Genomic DNA, 18,574 nt, shown 5'->3' with positions numbered 1-18,574 from the left:
TGGGTAACTATTTTTACATAGCCGAGACTAGGGACACATTTGTAAGCAGGATGGTTCTTGTATTGAATCTCACACCCATCCCAACTATTGGCTAGTAGGCTGTGATATCCAGCTCCTGCCTACAGACAGCTAGCATAAATTACCTACATGTTCCACCCCCTCACCTGGGGGCTTCGTCAAGGGTACAAAGTATAAACAATGCTTAGAGTGTAAGTTACATTGCAAATAAACATACATTTCATTCACAAGCCTTTCAGATCTATAGTAGTCAGATATGTATGCAATGTAAGAACCAACAGTCAGAGGAGCAAGAAGATGGGTGGATACATAGAGCTGCAGTTGGGTCCAGGATGGAGTGGCACCAAACATGTCTCTGGTAAACCCCAGAGGAGATCGATAAAGTGACCTGGGTGGACAGGAAAGAGTACACATTTTAGTGACTATATCTGTATATCTTCATTGGTCATAACAATGGCATTCCCTGTGATACATACTTTATAAGACAGAAAAGACGTGAGGGGCAGGGAATACATAAGGTGGTAAGAATACCAAACCACCATGGTAGGCTTGGCAAATCAGGGAATCTTGTCTTACTGCTTTAGTCTTCACTAGACTAAAATGTGAAGTGATAACTGCCCAACATATTTCTGTAGTAACTGAAATTACATTTGTGTGTGGAAAAAGCTTTCTTCTTGCCCAAGTTTATAGAGACTGAAAAGTAAAATGCTTTTCTTGTTTTTGCTTACATCAAAAAGTAAGGGCACATTTGGAGTACAAAAAGGATATTTTGGTGGAGTTACAACTCCTTGGTTTTCACAAACAATCTGTCTTTCCTTTCTAGTTGGTGACAAAGTCCCCGCTGACATTAGGCTAATTAGCATCAAATCCACAACACTGCGTATTGACCAGTCCATCCTGACAGGTAAGGCCACGCTTTCCATCTAAAAGCCTATAAGCGTATAGCAAATCCGCTACGTTTGTATCTCATCTTGTTTTTCCTTCTGCAGGAGAGTCTGTCTCTGTCATCAAACACACAGATGCCGTACCCGACCCCAGAGCTGTCAACCAGGACAAAAAGAACATGCTGTTCTCCGTAAGTGCTCTTCTATTTACCTGCCGTTCTACAGGACTTTCTTTGAGGTTGAGGCTAAGATAGCACCACGCTTGTGCAGTGCCTTAGCATGTCCATTGGATATCTCATAACAGCAACGCTGTTATGACATGTCCGTCTTCCACCCATAAAATCGATACATGCTTTGGAATGAAGCCAATCGATACGTTTGAAATGGACCTGCGTCAATGGGCTTAATTAATAACACTGAATGCGTTCAACGTGACTGTTTGCCCACTGGCCTCCTGTCCGGAAAACAGTATGCTTTTCTTTATGTGTGAACGTAGCCTGATGACATAAAACATATTATTATTCATGTTCCCTTGTAGGGAGCTAATATGATATACGAAAGTTTAACAAGTCGGCACAGCTTTCACTTATAAAGAAGCAGATATATCCAGGGCTGTGGAGTTGAAGAGAAGGAGCAATTTTGAGTACCTGGAGTCAGAGTTGGTGGTTTCATAAACTGAGGAGTCGGATGATTTTTGTACCAACTCCATAGGCCTAGAAATTTCACTGCTGGCAAGCACGTTAAAAGAAAGATTATGGCAGAGTTTTCCTTAGTTTCCTGATTTGAAAGAATGCAAGATACCATATATAAACCGCATGTTAATTCCATATACTGTATGTTAATTCCAACCATAACCAAAGAATAAAGATGATCATCAAGATCCTAATTTTCCAAGTTGATGCACATTTTATGTATGAAGCTTGGAATTGCTGCCAATTTTGACTAAGTTCTGCACAGGCTGCACACAAATTGACACTACATTTGCACTTTATTGGTAACCCATCTAAGAAAAAAAAATAATGGTTAAGATCCTTTGAGGTGTAAGATCTACATACATACCAGCAGTTGGGCTCTCTGCCAGACAACCTGTTCTGCTCTGAAAAGAGGGGGTAGGAATGAGCTGCAGTAAGAAATGACATTGGTTGTAGGCCATTGTCTTGCCGCACATCTGATTGGCAACAGCTAGTCTGGGGATGTCAGGAGACACCTGTACACAATCGCGTGTCCACAGTTGGGACAAGTCAGTTTTGGATGATGTAAGTTGCAGGGGTGTGCAAGCCAGTTCACCATATCACAGATCAGTTAATGAAGATACTGTTTTATAATGGATTTTCCTTAACTTTGGAATATGTGTGAGAACTTGTTTTTCCCAACAAATTCCAACACATTTGTGATGCAAATTGTCTTTGTGCTCAAAGTAAAGTCAGTTATTTAAAATGTATGAACGTTGAAGTAAAGAAAAACGTGGGTGTTTTTTGTACAAAATTTGGTAATCTTCTTCTCCCCCTTCTTTAGGGTACCAATGTAGGAGCTGGCAAGGCTATTGGTGTTGTCATTGCCACTGGCCCCAACACTGAGATTGGTAAGATCCGTGATGAGATGGCAGCCACTGAACAGGAGAAGACCCCACTGCAGCAGAAACTTGATGAGTTCGGAGAGCAGCTGTCCAAAGTCATTTCCCTCATCTGTGTTGCTGTATGGCTCATCAACATTGGACACTTCAATGACCCCATCCATGGTGGCTCTTGGATCAAAGGAGCTATCTACTATTTCAAGATTGCCGTGGCTCTGGCTGTAGCTGCCATCCCTGAAGGTGAGTCCACTGCTATATCTAACGAATTCTGTAGCGTATGTCTATTTTCCCCAGAGCAATACATGACTTTACTCCGTCTTTACATACAGGTCTCCCTGCTGTAATCACCACTTGTCTGGCCCTGGGTACAAGACGTATGGCCAAGAAGAACGCCATTGTGAGGAGCTTGCCCTCTGTGGAAACTCTCGGTTGCACCTCAGTCATCTGCTCCGATAAGACCGGTACTCTGACCACCAACCAGATGTCTGTCTGCAGGGTATGCATTTCTTACTCACACCTATCACATAGCTGGTGACTGTTTTGAAATCAATTTTTTTTTTTACGGTTTCACTATTTTCTCTATAACAATTCCAAAAGACATGATACAGAGATAGCACTTATCACAGTAGTAAGGATAAAGGTCATTGTCGCTCATTTTACCTTGCAGTAAGACATTGGATATAGACAACAGCTTGTTAAAATATCACAACACTTGTCATCCTCTCTACCTGTCATCCTCTGGGAATTAAGAAACAGATTTTGCTAACAAACCCAAGAATCCTTCCCCCTTCCTCTATCTCTCTGTGCTGCTGTTCATCCCTGTTGGCCCACCATGACTATCCGAAGTTAACTAGTCCTCAAGTTAAGTCCACCTAACAGGATATTCCTTAAGACCCTTCAGGAAAGCCCCATATAAGATAATGGCTACATTGCATCATGATGGTAGCTCTAAAGCTCCCAAGGTCCCCTCTAACTGCTCCATGATGTTCCATGTAGTGAATTTAAAATACCCCATTAATAGAGTTATTTCTGTAGCAGACAGCTGGCTGGACACCTACATTCCCCAGACTTTCAAGAAGGACTTGGCTCTTTCCCCTTTGCTTGCATGGTATTAAGTTTCTCTAATATAAATAATTTGTGAAGCTCATGTTTTACCATGGCGAGATTGGGAAGGTTATGTACCGACCTCCTCATAAATATTGTTCTTCTCGCTACTATGAATATTCTGTGGAACAATGTGGACTTTGATAAAAACCCATAGATTCTGGCACAGCGCCTCAAGTTAAGACATTTAAATAAGTTATAAGGAAGGTGCTAAAGGGGGTGTGGTCAACAAAACAGCAAAGTCAGTTAAGCCTTTGCACTGTCACATGCAAATGCTTTCACAGGAATCAGTTATCCAGGAAACACTGCTAACCCTACAGTTAAAGAGAAACTCTGACCAAGAATTGAACTTTATCCCAATCAGTAGCTGATACCCCCTTTTACATGGGAAATCTATTCCTTTTCACAAACAGACCATCAGGGGGCGCTGTATGGCTGATATTGCGGTGAAACCCCTCCCACAAGAAACTCTGAGGACCGTGGTACTCTTGGCAGTTTCCTGTCTGTGAACCTTGTTGCATTGTGGGAAATAGCTGTTTACAGCTGTTTCCAACAGCCAAAAAAGCATGCAGCAGCTACATCACCTGCCAGCGTAAAAATGTCACCATGTGATAAATGTCAGAATGTAAATCAGGGCAAACACTGACTAAATCATTTATACTGCATCTAAGCCCAATTTTTGGCATGTGATTTTAATTACGTGTCTGAATAAAGAGCTATTACTTCAAGAGTGGTGCTGCTGATCATGGTTTCTTAAATCATTTATACATAATTATTGTAAAAATGAAGCACTTTTTTTATTACATTATTTTCACTGGAGTTCCTCTTTAAGTTAAAAGCCGGGGTCTTCATTCGACACAACACATTCTCTTGCTTAGTCACCGACACCCCGCAGAGGTACCCCAGTATACGTATGTGTCCTAACTCTGGCCCTGTAACATGCATAGTGCAAACATGCAAACATTAATTGCATCAAACCTACCTAACGATTAGGAGCACATCGTCTCCTGGGACAGACAGTGCATCGGACTAATCCCACAAGAGAGCTAACAAAATACATCCGTGTGCACCATGCACACACCGCTGCACCGCCGCATAAGCTGTGTGCATGCTGACAATGGTCAGACAGGGGAAGAAGGAAGAGCACCGGATTAAACCCTGGCCACAAGGGTAAGGGCTCATTTCCACTACCCGCCGCACGGCTGAGAGACACGCGACGGCACTTCCTTGTTCAGCAAGTATGCAGCCAAATCCCGGAAGCCACGCCGTGCGCGGCTATGGGATTCGCTGCCCCCCGCAGGGAAAAATGCTGCAATGTCGGCCAAATCTCTATGGCAAGCAATTCGGAGCATTATCCCCTATGGCAGAGTTTCCCAGCGCGACTTGCCTGCGGGGAAACTCTGCGGATTCGGCCCGCTTTCCGCTGTAGTGGAAACGGGCCCTTAGTTACAAGAAAAGCACACAGATCACATCGCCTCAAGTTAGGACATTTAAGTTATATGGCAGGTGCTAAAGGGGGTGTGGCTCACAAAATAGCGAAGTCATTTAACCCTTCGCACACTCGCATGCAAATGTTGATGCGCATGTTTTCACAGAATATAGTACAAACTGAAAGTCTATCCTTTTGCTTCTGCAGATGTTTGTGCTTGACAAAGTTGATGGTGACGTCGCCACCCTGAATGAATTCACCATTACTGGATCCACCTATGCCCCCGAAGGAGAAGTGTAAGTTTTATTCTTTTAAAGTCGTTGTTACTGAGCAGCGCAATCCACCCCTCTACCCAAAAGGGTTTTTGCTGCACTTCAACAGGATAAAGAACACATGAATTTTTGCAATGCACTAATTAAGCTAATGGACAGCATAGAACCTACACACTTACTCATTGGTTATGATTCTGACCTCACTTTCACTCTCCACCAATCATTATTCCATCCACCCTTGTCTCCTTTCAAACCTCCTCATATCGCCTTTTACTCAGTAAATCATTATGCTGTATCTCTATTTTTATCTCCCTCCCGCCCCCCTTTGTACCATCTCTTTCCATTCCCGTCTTCCATCTCATTTATTTCACTGTGCGATGACATCTGTTACTTTATTCCTTTCATCCATTGCCATTTTCTCTCCCTATTTCTGCATGTCTGGATGCCTCTCCGGCCTTCCCCAAATCTGTCTTCCCACTTTACCCCCCGTCTCTGCTTTCCTGTCACCCCCTTTCCCGGCTCCCCTCTGTTTCTTTGTGATGTCCTCCCAGTCAGAAGAATGATAAGACTGTGAAGGCCGGCCAATATGATGGGCTGGTGGAGCTGGCCACAATCTGTGCACTTTGCAATGACTCTTCTCTCGACTTTAACGAGGTAAAAACTCAAACAATCAACACCACCCCATTTCCACCCCAACCCTGTTTGAACTGTTCATCTAACACGGCATGCACTAATGGTTTTGTGAGCTATGTTCTAAATCAGAGTACTAAAAACTTAGCGTAACCTGCCACGACTATTAACGTGAGGCCATCACAGTTAGAATATTGGTTCCAGATAGGGGTCAATTAGCTGAGACATCCCCCGAGATCTCCAAGCATCTCCAGTGAGGACTTCAACCGTGATCCATCAACACCTGAGAACCTTTTCTTGTAAAGGATACCCGAAGTGACATGTGACATGATGAGCTAGACATGTGTATGTACAGTGCCTAGCTCACTAATAACTATGCTGTGTTCCTTGTTTTCTTTCTCTGCCTGAAAGAGTTAAATATCAGGTATGTAGGTGGCTGACTCAGTCCTGACTCAGACAGGAAGTGACTACAGTGTGAAGCTCACTGATAAGAAATTCCAACTATAAAACACTTTCCTCGCTGAAAATGGCTTCTGAGAGCAAGAAATAGATAAAAAGGGGAATTTCTGATCAGTGAGGGTCACACTGTAGTCACTTCCTGTTTGAGTCAGGACTGAGTCAGCCACTTTCATACCTGATATTTAACTCTTTCAGGCAGAGAAAGAAAATAAAAGGAACACAGCATAGTTATTTGTGTGCTAGGCACTGTACATTCACATGTCTATCTCATCATGTCACTTCGGGTATCCTTTAACTTTCAATGTATGTGATAAAATATTGCAGTCATTTCCTGGGGCAAAATGAAACACCATAAGGGTTGCTAAATGTTCAGTAATTTAAAGAGGCCCTTTAGTGACAGTAAATTATTCAGGATACTCACTTTTACAGTAATGATCCCAATTTCAGCATCAAAAACACTTCCTATAGCTATATATTGCCGTATAAATTGGTATGTAACACCACCCTCCCAGTGATGCTTAGCCTAGGCTAATGTGGAATTATCCCTCTGAGCATTCTGAGAGAGCAGTTATATTTTCTACTGGCTTCAGAACTCTCATTATACAAGCATTCCACAGAGCTGTACCTGCCAGGACTAAAGATGTCCCCACCAGTGATACATTTCAGAATGTAAATCTGGGAGAGGGAAGATTTTACAATGGGCAAACACTGACTAAATCATTTATACAGGAGTATTGTAAAATAAAACAAATAGGCAATTTAATTCATGACGGTATTTTCACTAAAGTTCCTCTTTAAATGTTGTGTGACTGAAGTCTCATACAGGCACATCGCTAAGTCTGCCGGATCACTTATGATAGCCTCTCTGAAGGTGTGTTAGGATCTCTGAAGGATACTTTATTAAATTAGTCCAGGGGTATTTTTAAAATCCATCTACAGTAAAAGAAACAAAAATGAAATGTACAGGATGTGAGGCTTAAAGTGTACCAGAGCTCAGGGAAGTAAAAATATTTATGCATACCTAGGGCTTCCTCCAGCCCCATACGCTCCGATCGCTCCCACGCCGCCGTCCACAGCCTTCTCCTGCTCCGGTACCGGGTCCCGTAACTTCAGCCTGTCGCGACCAGTCTGACGCAAGAGAAGTGCGCTCTTTATGTATCATTCCAGCAGCAGCTGGAGAGATACGCAAAGAGCGCACTTCTCCTGCGTAGACTGGAGCCAACTGACGGAAGTGCGGTACCAGTACTTCTACAGCGCCGGTACCGGGTCCCCGCACTTCAGTTGGCTCCAGTCTACGCAGGAGAAGTGCGCTCTTTGCGTATCTCCCCAGCAGCTGCTGGAGAGATATGTAGAGGGCGCGGTTCTCTTACGTCAGACTGGCTATGACTGACGGAAGTGCGGGGACCCAGTATCGGAGCTGCAGAAGACTGATGACGGGAGCGTATGGGGCTGGAGGAAGCCCCAGGTATGTATCTTTTTATTTAAACGAGCTTTGAGTCCCTTTAAGCCTACACCATAATGTACTTATGCTACTAGCTTGCAGTAGTTAGTTAAATATCAACTACATTCCCCCTTATTCTCCCTTTTCCCCCCTTGTCCCAATGATCAGGGACTTTTTGGACAGCACTGAAATGTCTTAATATCCTAGCAAAAAAACAAAAACAAAAAACAGTAGGTTAAAAATCTAATTATGCTTGAAGAAAAAAAACAGTTGCTGAGTGGTATGAGCACATAAACATAAAATGTGGATGTAAGATATAATTTTTCTCTTGGTGATAATTTCACATTGTATCGATAAAATGCCTTTTAGGCCTCTTGCACACTACATGCAAATCCGATTTTTTTTTTATACAATCCGATTTTTGATTCCGATTTTAAAAAAAAGTACTGCATGCTGCTACGTTTTTAACGGAATTAAAAATCAGATCTTACAAAAAATCGGGGTCACAGGTAGTGTGCAAGAGGCCTTACAGGAACCCTGAGCAGTGGACGAAAATCAAAATCGGGACTTACCTGGGGCTTTCTCCAGGCCCCATGTAGCCCACGAGGCCCTCCGCCATCTTCCTGGCCCCAGGTAAGTTTTGATTTTCTTCCACTGCTCAAGGTCCCTTTAAATGTCCCAATAATGTCAGTGGCCTGGGTACTTGGGTGCCCCTCAGAAACAACTTACTGAAATCTGCTGCATTACAGTGTACTACAGAAAGCATGAAAAGTTTTTGCAGTCATTAACCTGTAAGTAATTTCATACAGAGGGTCAGTGAGGGGCGCACTAATGTGTTTTGTGTGGCTGTGTGATACGGGTTCACTATGGCTCAGTCAGAACTTACTCTCTGAATCTTTTTTATCCACCAGTCTAAGGGCGTGTTTGAGAAGGTCGGTGAGGCCACTGAGACTGCACTGACAACTCTGGTTGAGAAGATGAATGTATTTAATACCGAGGTCAAGAGTCTGTCTAAAGTGGAGCGTGCCAACGCCTGCAACTCTGTGAGTACCAGCAAATTACAGCTTCATTCTTTATTACTGGCCAAGCTTAAACAATTTATCCACCACTACAGTATATCTATGTCCTCTGTGACTTCAGCTAAGCCATGAGGATATATATATTACCATATACACTCGCATATAAGCCGACCCGCATATAAGCCGAGGTACCCACTTTTCTCTCAGAAACCAGGAAAATGTGATTGACTCGCATATAAGCCCCCTCCCCAATACAGTCCCCTCCATGGTAGCCAGATGTGTCCCCAGTATATGTCAGCCCCCCTCCCCATAGCCAGATGTGCCCCAAGGATGATACAGCTGTGTCTCAAGATGCCACTAGATGGTGTCATAGATATGAGACACAGAGATTTCCACAAAGGAAGAATCCACAATCATTGCACCGCTGACACGTTGCTGGCACACTCTGATCCACAAGCCAGGGGACACTGGTAGTCTTGAGCAGCGCACTCTGCACACCATGTTGCAGAGGATGGAGGGCACGGACACAGCAAGGAACCAGCTGGCAAGAGCAGGATCATTTGTGTACTCCTCTGCCAGTAACAAAACCTGCTCCACCATCTGTTCTGCTCCACTGACTCGCATGTAAGCCGAGGGGGTAACTTTTCAGCACATTTTTAGCGCTGAAAAATTAGGCTTATACGCGAGTATATAAGGTATATATACACACGTCTTGTAGCTGAAGCACAGCTGTGCACGGTTAGGCATCTCTCCTGTGCAAACCTCCAGCTACAAACTACTGCAACACTAACTAGTGAAAGGGAACATATGTTCACTGAGCCATTAAGATTGATTTTCACCCTTAAAAATACTTTAATTTTCTCAGTTTATAGTGAAAAATACACACTGCAGCATTATTTCATAGCCAAATATCTTCACCATGAATTGTGACAGGAACATAATCCAAATTGTGTGATAAACAGTAGAAATAGCCAAACAAATTCTGTGGTATTTATATACAGTAGTATTTTTAAACTGGGCTTAAAGAGACACTGAAGCGAAAAAAAAATATGATATAGTGAATTGGTTGTGTACTATGAATAATTATTAGCACATTAGCAGCAAAGAAAATATTCTCATACTTTTATTTTAAGGTATATAGTGTTTTTTCTAACATTGCATCATTCTATAATATGTGCAGATTACACAACACTCAGCATTCAAAATGAGTCTTTCAGAGCAGTCTGTGAAGTAATGACCTCTCCTCTAGCAGAGAAAAAGTAAACAGTTCACTTACAGTTGAGATAATAAAAGTCAGATAACAGCCCTCTCCACAACTAACTTAGTCGGAGAGCTTAATGGCTTGTTTGCATAGAGATAACAACTGGAGTTTCTCAACTCTTCCTGTACTGGAAACAATTAGACTGATGTATCTGATCTTAATGTTTTATTTCTTAGCTGTACTACACATACAAAGCATAATATCATAATTTTTTTTTCGCTTCAGTGTCTCTTTAAAGCCTCGTTTGTTTTGAAAAAAAACTCTATGTATTTATATATATTTAATGTAGGTGTCATAAGTAGGGATAAAGTTATGGGTAAAACCGGAGACATATTGAAAAAAAACACCACATTTCTCTGTTTTACCAATTCCAGTTTAAGTTGGGATAAAGTTATTGCTGATTAAATAGGGACATCAGTAAAGGCAGCTTACACAGGAAGCATAGCAGCTTACACAGAAAGCATAGGTCTCACCGGCTGGTGCTTTTAAGGTAATCTACGCAGGTCAAGTAGTGCGCAGATTGTGAGCAGGCTACAAGTGGCTGCCAGCCCACCCACTCACCATGGCTAACAGGTCTCCGACCGATGCATGCTCCCACCCACTTCCCACTGTAGCTTGATACAGAAAACCGCAGGGGCCAAAAAGAAGGTTTACTATAAGTTGTATTATATTGTTTACTGTATCAGGCTTTACTCCCATATGCTTATAATGGTGCTCTACTGGGACCTGGACATTCAGTTTACTATAACTGAAGTTTTTTCTATATCAGAGTTTACTATAATGAGTTTATACTTTAATTGAGCTATGACATCATCTGCATAACAGAACTCATTTTTATAACTATTGCTCTTTATTTACAAAGCACCAACCCTTGATCAATGTCATTTTTATTTTGTTGGGCCCCCATGCAAATTGCAAAGGATAGCCTCAGTTGGAAAAGTTTTTAAGGCTCTGAACAAGAGCCTTACAAATCAGCTGATTGAATGCTTCTCCGAGGCTTTAGGTACGCACTGCCGCAATCAGAAGAGTGGGCCAACCAATGCTGGAGCAGATAGAATTGTTAGCATGATGTAGCACACAAAGAAAGCTTAATTGGTTTGCGAAAAAAAGGTATAGATTGTTTTGTTGTGACAAGTAGTGATAAAGTTATTGGCGAATAAAAGGGAGGAGCCCTGACAGGTGAAAACGGCTCGGAGGGGGGTGAAGTGGTTAAAGGGAGGAAATCTCAAATAGTCGTAATTCAGAAATATGACCAGCAGCTCCAATGCCGGAATTTCCCCGAGTAATGTTTTAGTGTTCATATACAGGAGGAAGGCCCATTACCAATAGTAGCTGTTTTCATATGGAGACGTGGGTGCAGGAAACTTCCCACAGTGAGCGGACAGGGAAAGCCTACTATTCCTCTAAGCAGGGTTGGTCTTCCTGGCCATGTAGTGTTCACAAAGTAATATGAATTGCTGCTAGATCTGAGTGTGACAATCCACAAATGTCCAACTGAAGCTTGAGTCTAAAGGCCCGTACTCACGGGCTGCAAATGTTGCCTGTCGCCAGCACACGTGAGCGTGTGGGCGACAGGCCGGCGACAGCTTCTCGCCAGGTCCCTCCGCGTACACACGCGGAAGAGGGACCAGCGGCGAGGCGGAAGCTGTCGCCGACGTTCCTCCTCCCCCCGCCGGAAGCTCCATTTGATACAATGGAGGTTGCTGTCGCTAGTCCGCGTACTCACGCGGACTAGCGACAGTTGCGGGGGAGGTGCGGCGGCGACTGTCGCCATGCGATTGAAACTTTCAATCGCATGGCGACATGAGCGGCGGGCGACAGTTCGGGCAGGTGTCAGCTATAGAAAGGTTTTGGAATCAGTGCAGCCGGCTTGTCGTGTGTTACACGCTGTAATTAATCTCTCTGTAATTGTAGTAAGCGGGGTAGTCTGTTACATGATGACCGGTGATTCTTATGGCCCATACTCACGGGCGACCTGTCGCCGCAACACGCGCGCGCCGCGTGTTGAGGCGACAAAAGTCCCTCGTGAGTATGGGCCATAAGAATCACCGGTCATCATGTAACAGACTACCCCGCTTACTACAATTACAGAGAGATTAATTACAGCGTGTAACACACGACAAGCCGGCTGCACTGATTCCAAAACCTTTCTATAGCTGACACCTGCCCTGTACTTGTCATGCACGAGAAATGTATCCCTCCCCATCCAGCAATCTGCTCCTTAACCATCCCGAGTAATACGTTACTCCAAACACCTGTTATTGTGGTATTATAAGCACAACGTATCCCTGAAGACCGAGGAAATGCTGTGAAGAATATAAAATACACACAATGCACAGCAGTAAACAAGGGTGGCAATGTACATAGATTGGAAATCCAAGGGCCATTTTATAAAAGTACGATGGTGCACTGAGACGATGCACACAGTCCTACAAAAGGTGGCATCCATGCTTGTGACCATATTTTAAAGGCACTTGCATTGACCTGAAGAAGTGGGCTGAGCCCCGTGAAACGTGTTGTCCTTTAAATCATGCTGAATAAATAATTTAACCTTTTTACATTTACTCTGTGGTTTGGGTTCTTACATCTGGAGTGGTAAAGACACCGCCCTCCCCCCTTATTATTATTTGTCTCACTGCATTACCTATTTTGGGGCACCCCCACCCCCAAGTACTATACAAAACTTTTACAGTTCCAAATCTCTTGTTCAAACTAAAAAAAGACACCAAACTTCTTGACTAGTTACCGCAAACCTTATCAGCTTCCAACATGTCAGCTAAAAAAAGCAAACAAAACTAAAAAAACTTTATAAAAACAACAACCAGTGTTATCCACAAGAACTCCAGGAAAGTAATGTTATATTTCCCCGTCACTCAGGTTATCAAGCAGCTGATGAAGAAGGAATTTACTCTTGAGTTCTCCCGTGACAGGAAGTCCATGTCTGTCTACTGCACCCCCGCCAAAGCTTCCCGCGCTGCCGTTGGCAATAAGATGTTTGTGAAGGTAAGACCACCGATGGAGCCTTAAATGACAATTAAAAATATGGAGTTTTTGTTTCGTTAAGTTAGTTTTTCCGTTTTGCAGGGTGCCCCTGAGGGTGTGATTGACCGCTGCAACTACGTGCGTGTTGGAACTACCCGTGTACCCATGACTAATGCCATCAAGGAGAAGATTCTGACTGTGATGAAGGAGTGGGGCACAGGCAGAGATACCCTGCGTTGCTTGGCTCTTGCCACAAGAGACACTCCACCAAAGAGAGAAGAGATGGTGCTTGAAGACGCCACCAAGTTTGTTGATTATGAGGTAATAAAAGGATATAAAAACACAACAAAAAACGAATACATCACACATTCTAAAACTTCACGTTTGAAAAAAATAGGTCTGTTGAGGAATTTCTAAAGAAAAGGTTTTTGTCTCGTGCTCACTAAAGCATTCAACTAGAGTTGGTGTAAGGAGTCCAGGAGTTGAAAAAAGGGGTGACACCCCTCGTTGAACATCAAAAAGTATAAACAAGCTAGCACATCCATAAACTTTCTTTATTGTTTCTTTCAATGTAGAAGCCTAATTGCAAAAAACAATAAAGACATTTTATGGATGTGCTAGCTTGTTTATACTTTGACGTTGAACGATGGGTGTCAATGTCATCCCCTTTTTTTAACTACATCACTCCTTACACCAACTCAAGTTGAATCCTTTAGTGAGTGCAAGACAAAAAACCTTTCCTTTAGGCAACATGGCTTCTGTATTGCAAGGAACAATAAAGCAAGTTTATGGATGGATTTTGTTTATACTTTGATGTGAAGGAATTTTAGCTCACTGCAACACACAAATATAATACACAGAACGCATTAATTAAACATAACAAAACCATGTTCACAAAAGTCAAACAAATATTATGTTTATAGAAGTATAGCAAATGCACAATTAAACAACTATCTAAGAAAAAAATATGCTTATTTCAAATGCAGTTATTTGAATGTGCATCCCAATTCTGCTTCTAACAGAATTCTTCTATCCGTAGACTGATCTGACCTTCGTTGGTTGTGTGGGTATGCTGGACCCCCCACGTAAAGAAGTCATGGGCTCAATCCAGCTCTGCCGTGAAGCCGGTATCCGTGTTATCATGATTACTGGTGACAACAAGGGCACAGCTATTGCCATCTGCCGTCGTATTGGCATCTTTGGTGAGGATGACGATGTGACAAACCGTGCCTTCACTGGTCGTGAGTTTGATGACCTGCCACCTGCAGAACAGAGAGAGGCCTGCAAACGCGCTTCCTGCTTCGCCAGAGTCGAGCCAACTCACAAATCCAAGATTGTAGAGTTCCTGCAGTCCTTTGATGAGATTACTGCCATGGTACGTCAATAAGTTACAGTGATCCTTTTCTACCCACAGCCCGTGTCAGAATATAGAACCATGCATTTATCTGCTGATCTTCTGAGTTCCACTTGTAACACCATGCATTGCTTTCTTCTACCAGACTGGTGATGGTGTAAATGATGCCCCAGCTCTGAAGAAGGCTGAGATTGGTATTGCTATGGGCTCCGGTACCGCTGTGGCTAAGACAGCCTCTGAGATGGTGTTGGCCGATGATAACTTCTCCACCATTGTGTCTGCAGTAGAAGAGGGTCGTGCCATCTACAACAACATGAAGCAATTTATCCGCTACCTCATTTCCTCCAACGTAGGAGAGGTCGTCTGGTGAGTTTTTAGTTAATATTGAAGTTATACAGAATGTCCACCTAGTGTATTTAGAGGTTAAGATCAGAGATGGTAAGGTAGTTTAAACTGAAGTAATACTTTCTGATTACATATGGAAATAAAATTCTATTTGGTTTAACTACTTCACCCCAAAGGGTTTTTTATCCTAACGGACAAGAACGTTTTTACCTTTTAGTTCTCATCCATTTCATTTGCCAACAGCTTAAAGAGACTCTGAAGTCTCCGAACGTTCAGGTTTTAATTGAAAAAAACTCTTAAGTATGTTCGCCCTAACTAAAACGCTACATCCCCGTGGCTGTAATCTAACTAAATCCCCCCCAAACTCCCCGGGGGGCAATCCGGGCAGCGCTTCCGTGAGAGGCAGAGCTTTCAGCCAGGGCTGTGGAGTCGGTACAAAATTCTTCCGACTCCTCAATTTATGAAACCACGACTCCGACTCCAACTCCGACTCCGGGTAGCCAAAATGGTTCCGACTCCTTTACTCCGACTCCTTAGTCTAATACTTAACAGGGCTGTGGATTTTGTACAAAAATCATCCGACTCCTCAGTTTATGAAACCACGACTCAGACTCCAACTCCGGGTGCCCAAAATTGCCCCGACTCCTGGACTCCGACTCCACAGCCCTGCTTTCAGCTGGAGCTCTGCCTCTCCACGCATCTATCAGCCCGGATCACCCCCTCTCCCCTGCCCCTCTCAGTCTTCCTTCACTGAGATGGGCGGGGGAGAGGCGGAGATACGCGCTGACAGACGCGTGTAGAGGCGGAGCTGCAGCTGAAAGCTCTGCCTCTCACGGAAGCGCACAGGGCAGCAAAATTCACGACCAAGAAAATTGTGGATTTTGCGAGGGGAGTTACGGGGGCATTTAGTTAGATTACAGCCGTGGGGATGCAGCGTTTTAGCAAACATACTTAAGAGGTTTTTGCAATACAAACCTGAATTTAAGGAGGCTTCAGTGTCTCTTTAATCACTACTAGCCACAATGAAATGGTCTATATCTTGTTTTTTTCACCATCAATTGGGCTTTTTGGGGATGATATTTGTTTTCAGTAATTACTTTATTTTCTATGCATTTTAAAGGGAAAAACAAGGAAAAAAATTAAAAAATACACAATATCTCCAATTTCATCCTCTATAGTTTTAATATAAACACTGCTACTATGCATAAAACCCACACATTTTATCTGCCTATTTTTTCTGGTTATCACAAGATTTTAATTATGTCCATAGTAAATAGTATGGTGACAATATAGTATTTGGAAATAAAGGTGTATTTTTTCTATGGTGGTATGTTTTTTCACTATTCTCATGTGCACGTGCATGGGAATGCACACGTGCAGACGTGCACGCGCACAGCGACAGCAGCTCTGTCTGACTTATAAAAACGTCCTGGAGCCATTAAGAGGCTCTAGCAGGATGTTTTTATAAGTCAGGTTGTCATTAAGTGGTTAATGGAAAACATTACTTAGATCACTTACTACTGTATATCACTTTTTTCAAACTTTTGTGGTCCATGCATTCTGTTGGAAACTTGACGAGTGATTTCACATTACTGTTTTTTCTTACAGTATCTTCCTGACCGCTGCTCTGGGTCTGCCTGAGGCTCTGATCCCCGTACAACTGCTGTGGGTGAACCTGGTCACAGATGGTCTGCCAGCTACAGCCCTGGGCTTCAACCCCCCTGATCTGGACATCATGGACAGACCACCACGTAGCCCCAAGGAACCCCTCATTAGTGGATGGCTCTTCTTCCGTTACATGGCCATTGGAGGTAGGATTGGCAGACGTTGCATGGCAAGTGCGCCTCTGTCATGTTTGAACTGGGTGGAAGTGTCAGCCACCTTGTCCATAACTATGGTCACCTTCCTTTCATGCAGGGTATGTCGGTGCAGCCACTGTTGGAGCAGCTGCCTGGTGGTTTATGTGCGCTGAGGATGGACCCGGTGTGTCCTTCTACCAACTGGTAAGCACGTGTTTTTGCTTCCTTTCAAATACCCTAAAAAATTGAGCATTGCATATATGACACTAAAGTTTTCTTACCATGGAGGGCATTACAGTACAGTTATAGGGAAATATTTCAGAAGCGCTCGCATAAAAAGCTGTATAGGAAATATCATTATTTGTTTCCTTTCTCTCTCCAGAGCCACTTCATGCAGTGCACAGAAGACAACCCCGACTTTGAGGGTCATGAATGTGAAATCTTTGAGTCTCCAGTACCAATGACCATGGCTCTGTCCGTGTTGGTCACAATTGAGATGTGCAACGCTCTCAACAGGTAAGCAAACTGATAGACCCTTATCTTCTTCTGTATGTGTTCTAATAATCGTAAGACACCTGGTGACATATTATTTCCTCCTACAGTCTTTCAGAGAACCAGTCTCTGGTCAGGATGCCCCCATGGTCTAACCTGTGGCTGCTGGGCTCCATCTGCCTGTCCATGTCCCTCCACTTCCTTATCCTCTATGTTGATCCTCTGCCCGTAAGTGGACACCTTTAATCTGCACATTATGCAAGAGACACTACACTAAAGACTTTCACTGAAGCTGACACAAAAGTAAAAGACCTCATCAATAATATTAGAAGTTTGACTCCCGAGATTTCAGACCAACTAAATCCAAAATTGAAGCTGATCAATTCAAGACACACATGTCATTTTGTGTAAATTACATTTATTACTTTAGGCTACTTGTGCTGGACAACTAACCGTATAGATACAAGACCCCATACTGGATGCTTTCCTTTTCAGAAAGTGGGGTCTGAATTTTCACTTCCTGTGAACTAAAAGTCTACTGGAGACTGTGGTAACAAAGTCCCTTCTGATCTCATGCCCATTAAACTGAATATGGGTGGCAAGGATGATGAACTGTGTAACATGAGTAGACCATTTCTATTCTCCACCCTTGTTTCTACCTCTGTCAGATCTTTGCTACCACCTCCATCACTTTCTGTACTATAAAGCTAGGGATATGTAGTCTGGCCCCTGCCCCTCGAGGCATTAGGGAACGATCTGCCTGGAAGATCAACTCAACCAACTGCTAGCCCACTCCACTGGTCCTTCTACTCCTCCCCTGTAGCAACAGAAAGTGCCACTAGCCTGGAGGCTACCAACACCTCTGTGCAGGGTCGGCATTGTACTCTTGCCATAGGGATCGTGTTCCGATCTCTGCCAGGAGTCTTGCATTGCACATGTGTATGAGGCTTAGAACTTCAATAAGATATAAAAAATATCTACACATTAAGTATGGTGAACCTCTCTCCTCCTGGGGTGGTCGGAGTGCTGCCTTTTGGGTGGAGGAGATGTGACCACATTTCTTCTTACCACCCCTTATTATCAAGCTAGCAGAGGGGAACGTGGGCCAGATGTCAAACAAATCAGGTGGAAGAAAAAAAACACAAGAATCAGCTGCAACTTGGTTGTATTTATTTCAGATCCCTGCCTCATACTGTACAATTTTAACCATTTCAATGTATGCTTTCTATCCAACCCTCAGATGATCTTCAAGTTGACTCCTCTGGATGTCACTAAGTGGTTGGTCGTACTGAAGATTTCCTTCCCCGTCATTCTATTGGATGAGCTGTTGAAATTTGTTGCCCGTAACTACCTTGAAGGTAAGAACCATCATTTTTGGTGGCAATGATCGCTTCAATAGCCATTCATCATTCAATTGCTATTTATAGTATAATAAAACACTACACAGTACATAGTCTGACTCGCTTAAAATGAGGGATTGTCACTAAGATGCTAAAAATTCTGAATGATCAC

At 43.2% G+C, this 18,574-nt stretch overlaps 1 protein-coding gene across 2 annotated transcripts in view; it reads left to right on the top strand.

Moving 5' to 3' along the window:
• The window catches only part of LOC137524113 (sarcoplasmic/endoplasmic reticulum calcium ATPase 1), a 38,557-nt gene that overhangs the window by 14,389 nt on the left and 5,594 nt on the right, over window positions 1-18,574 (top strand). For both annotated transcript variants that reach the window (XM_068243624.1, XM_068243625.1), the window contains exons 6-21: window positions 842-922; window positions 1,008-1,093; window positions 2,418-2,715; window positions 2,805-2,971; window positions 5,216-5,304; window positions 5,832-5,934; window positions 8,722-8,853; window positions 12,968-13,093; window positions 13,175-13,393; window positions 14,112-14,447; window positions 14,572-14,792; window positions 16,380-16,582; window positions 16,689-16,774; window positions 16,953-17,086; window positions 17,173-17,290; window positions 18,303-18,420. In XM_068243624.1, the coding sequence (XP_068099725.1) occupies window positions 842-922; window positions 1,008-1,093; window positions 2,418-2,715; window positions 2,805-2,971; window positions 5,216-5,304; window positions 5,832-5,934; window positions 8,722-8,853; window positions 12,968-13,093; window positions 13,175-13,393; window positions 14,112-14,447; window positions 14,572-14,792; window positions 16,380-16,582; window positions 16,689-16,774; window positions 16,953-17,086; window positions 17,173-17,290; window positions 18,303-18,420 (2,517 nt within the window). The remainder of the gene's footprint in view (window positions 1-841; window positions 923-1,007; window positions 1,094-2,417; window positions 2,716-2,804; window positions 2,972-5,215; window positions 5,305-5,831; window positions 5,935-8,721; window positions 8,854-12,967; window positions 13,094-13,174; window positions 13,394-14,111; window positions 14,448-14,571; window positions 14,793-16,379; window positions 16,583-16,688; window positions 16,775-16,952; window positions 17,087-17,172; window positions 17,291-18,302; window positions 18,421-18,574) is intronic.

This window comes from Hyperolius riggenbachi, chromosome 7, assembly GCF_040937935.1.
Source record: "Hyperolius riggenbachi isolate aHypRig1 chromosome 7, aHypRig1.pri, whole genome shotgun sequence".
NCBI classification, from domain to species: domain Eukaryota; kingdom Metazoa; phylum Chordata; class Amphibia; order Anura; family Hyperoliidae; genus Hyperolius; species Hyperolius riggenbachi.
This window is presented reverse-complemented; position numbering and strand designations above follow the sequence as displayed.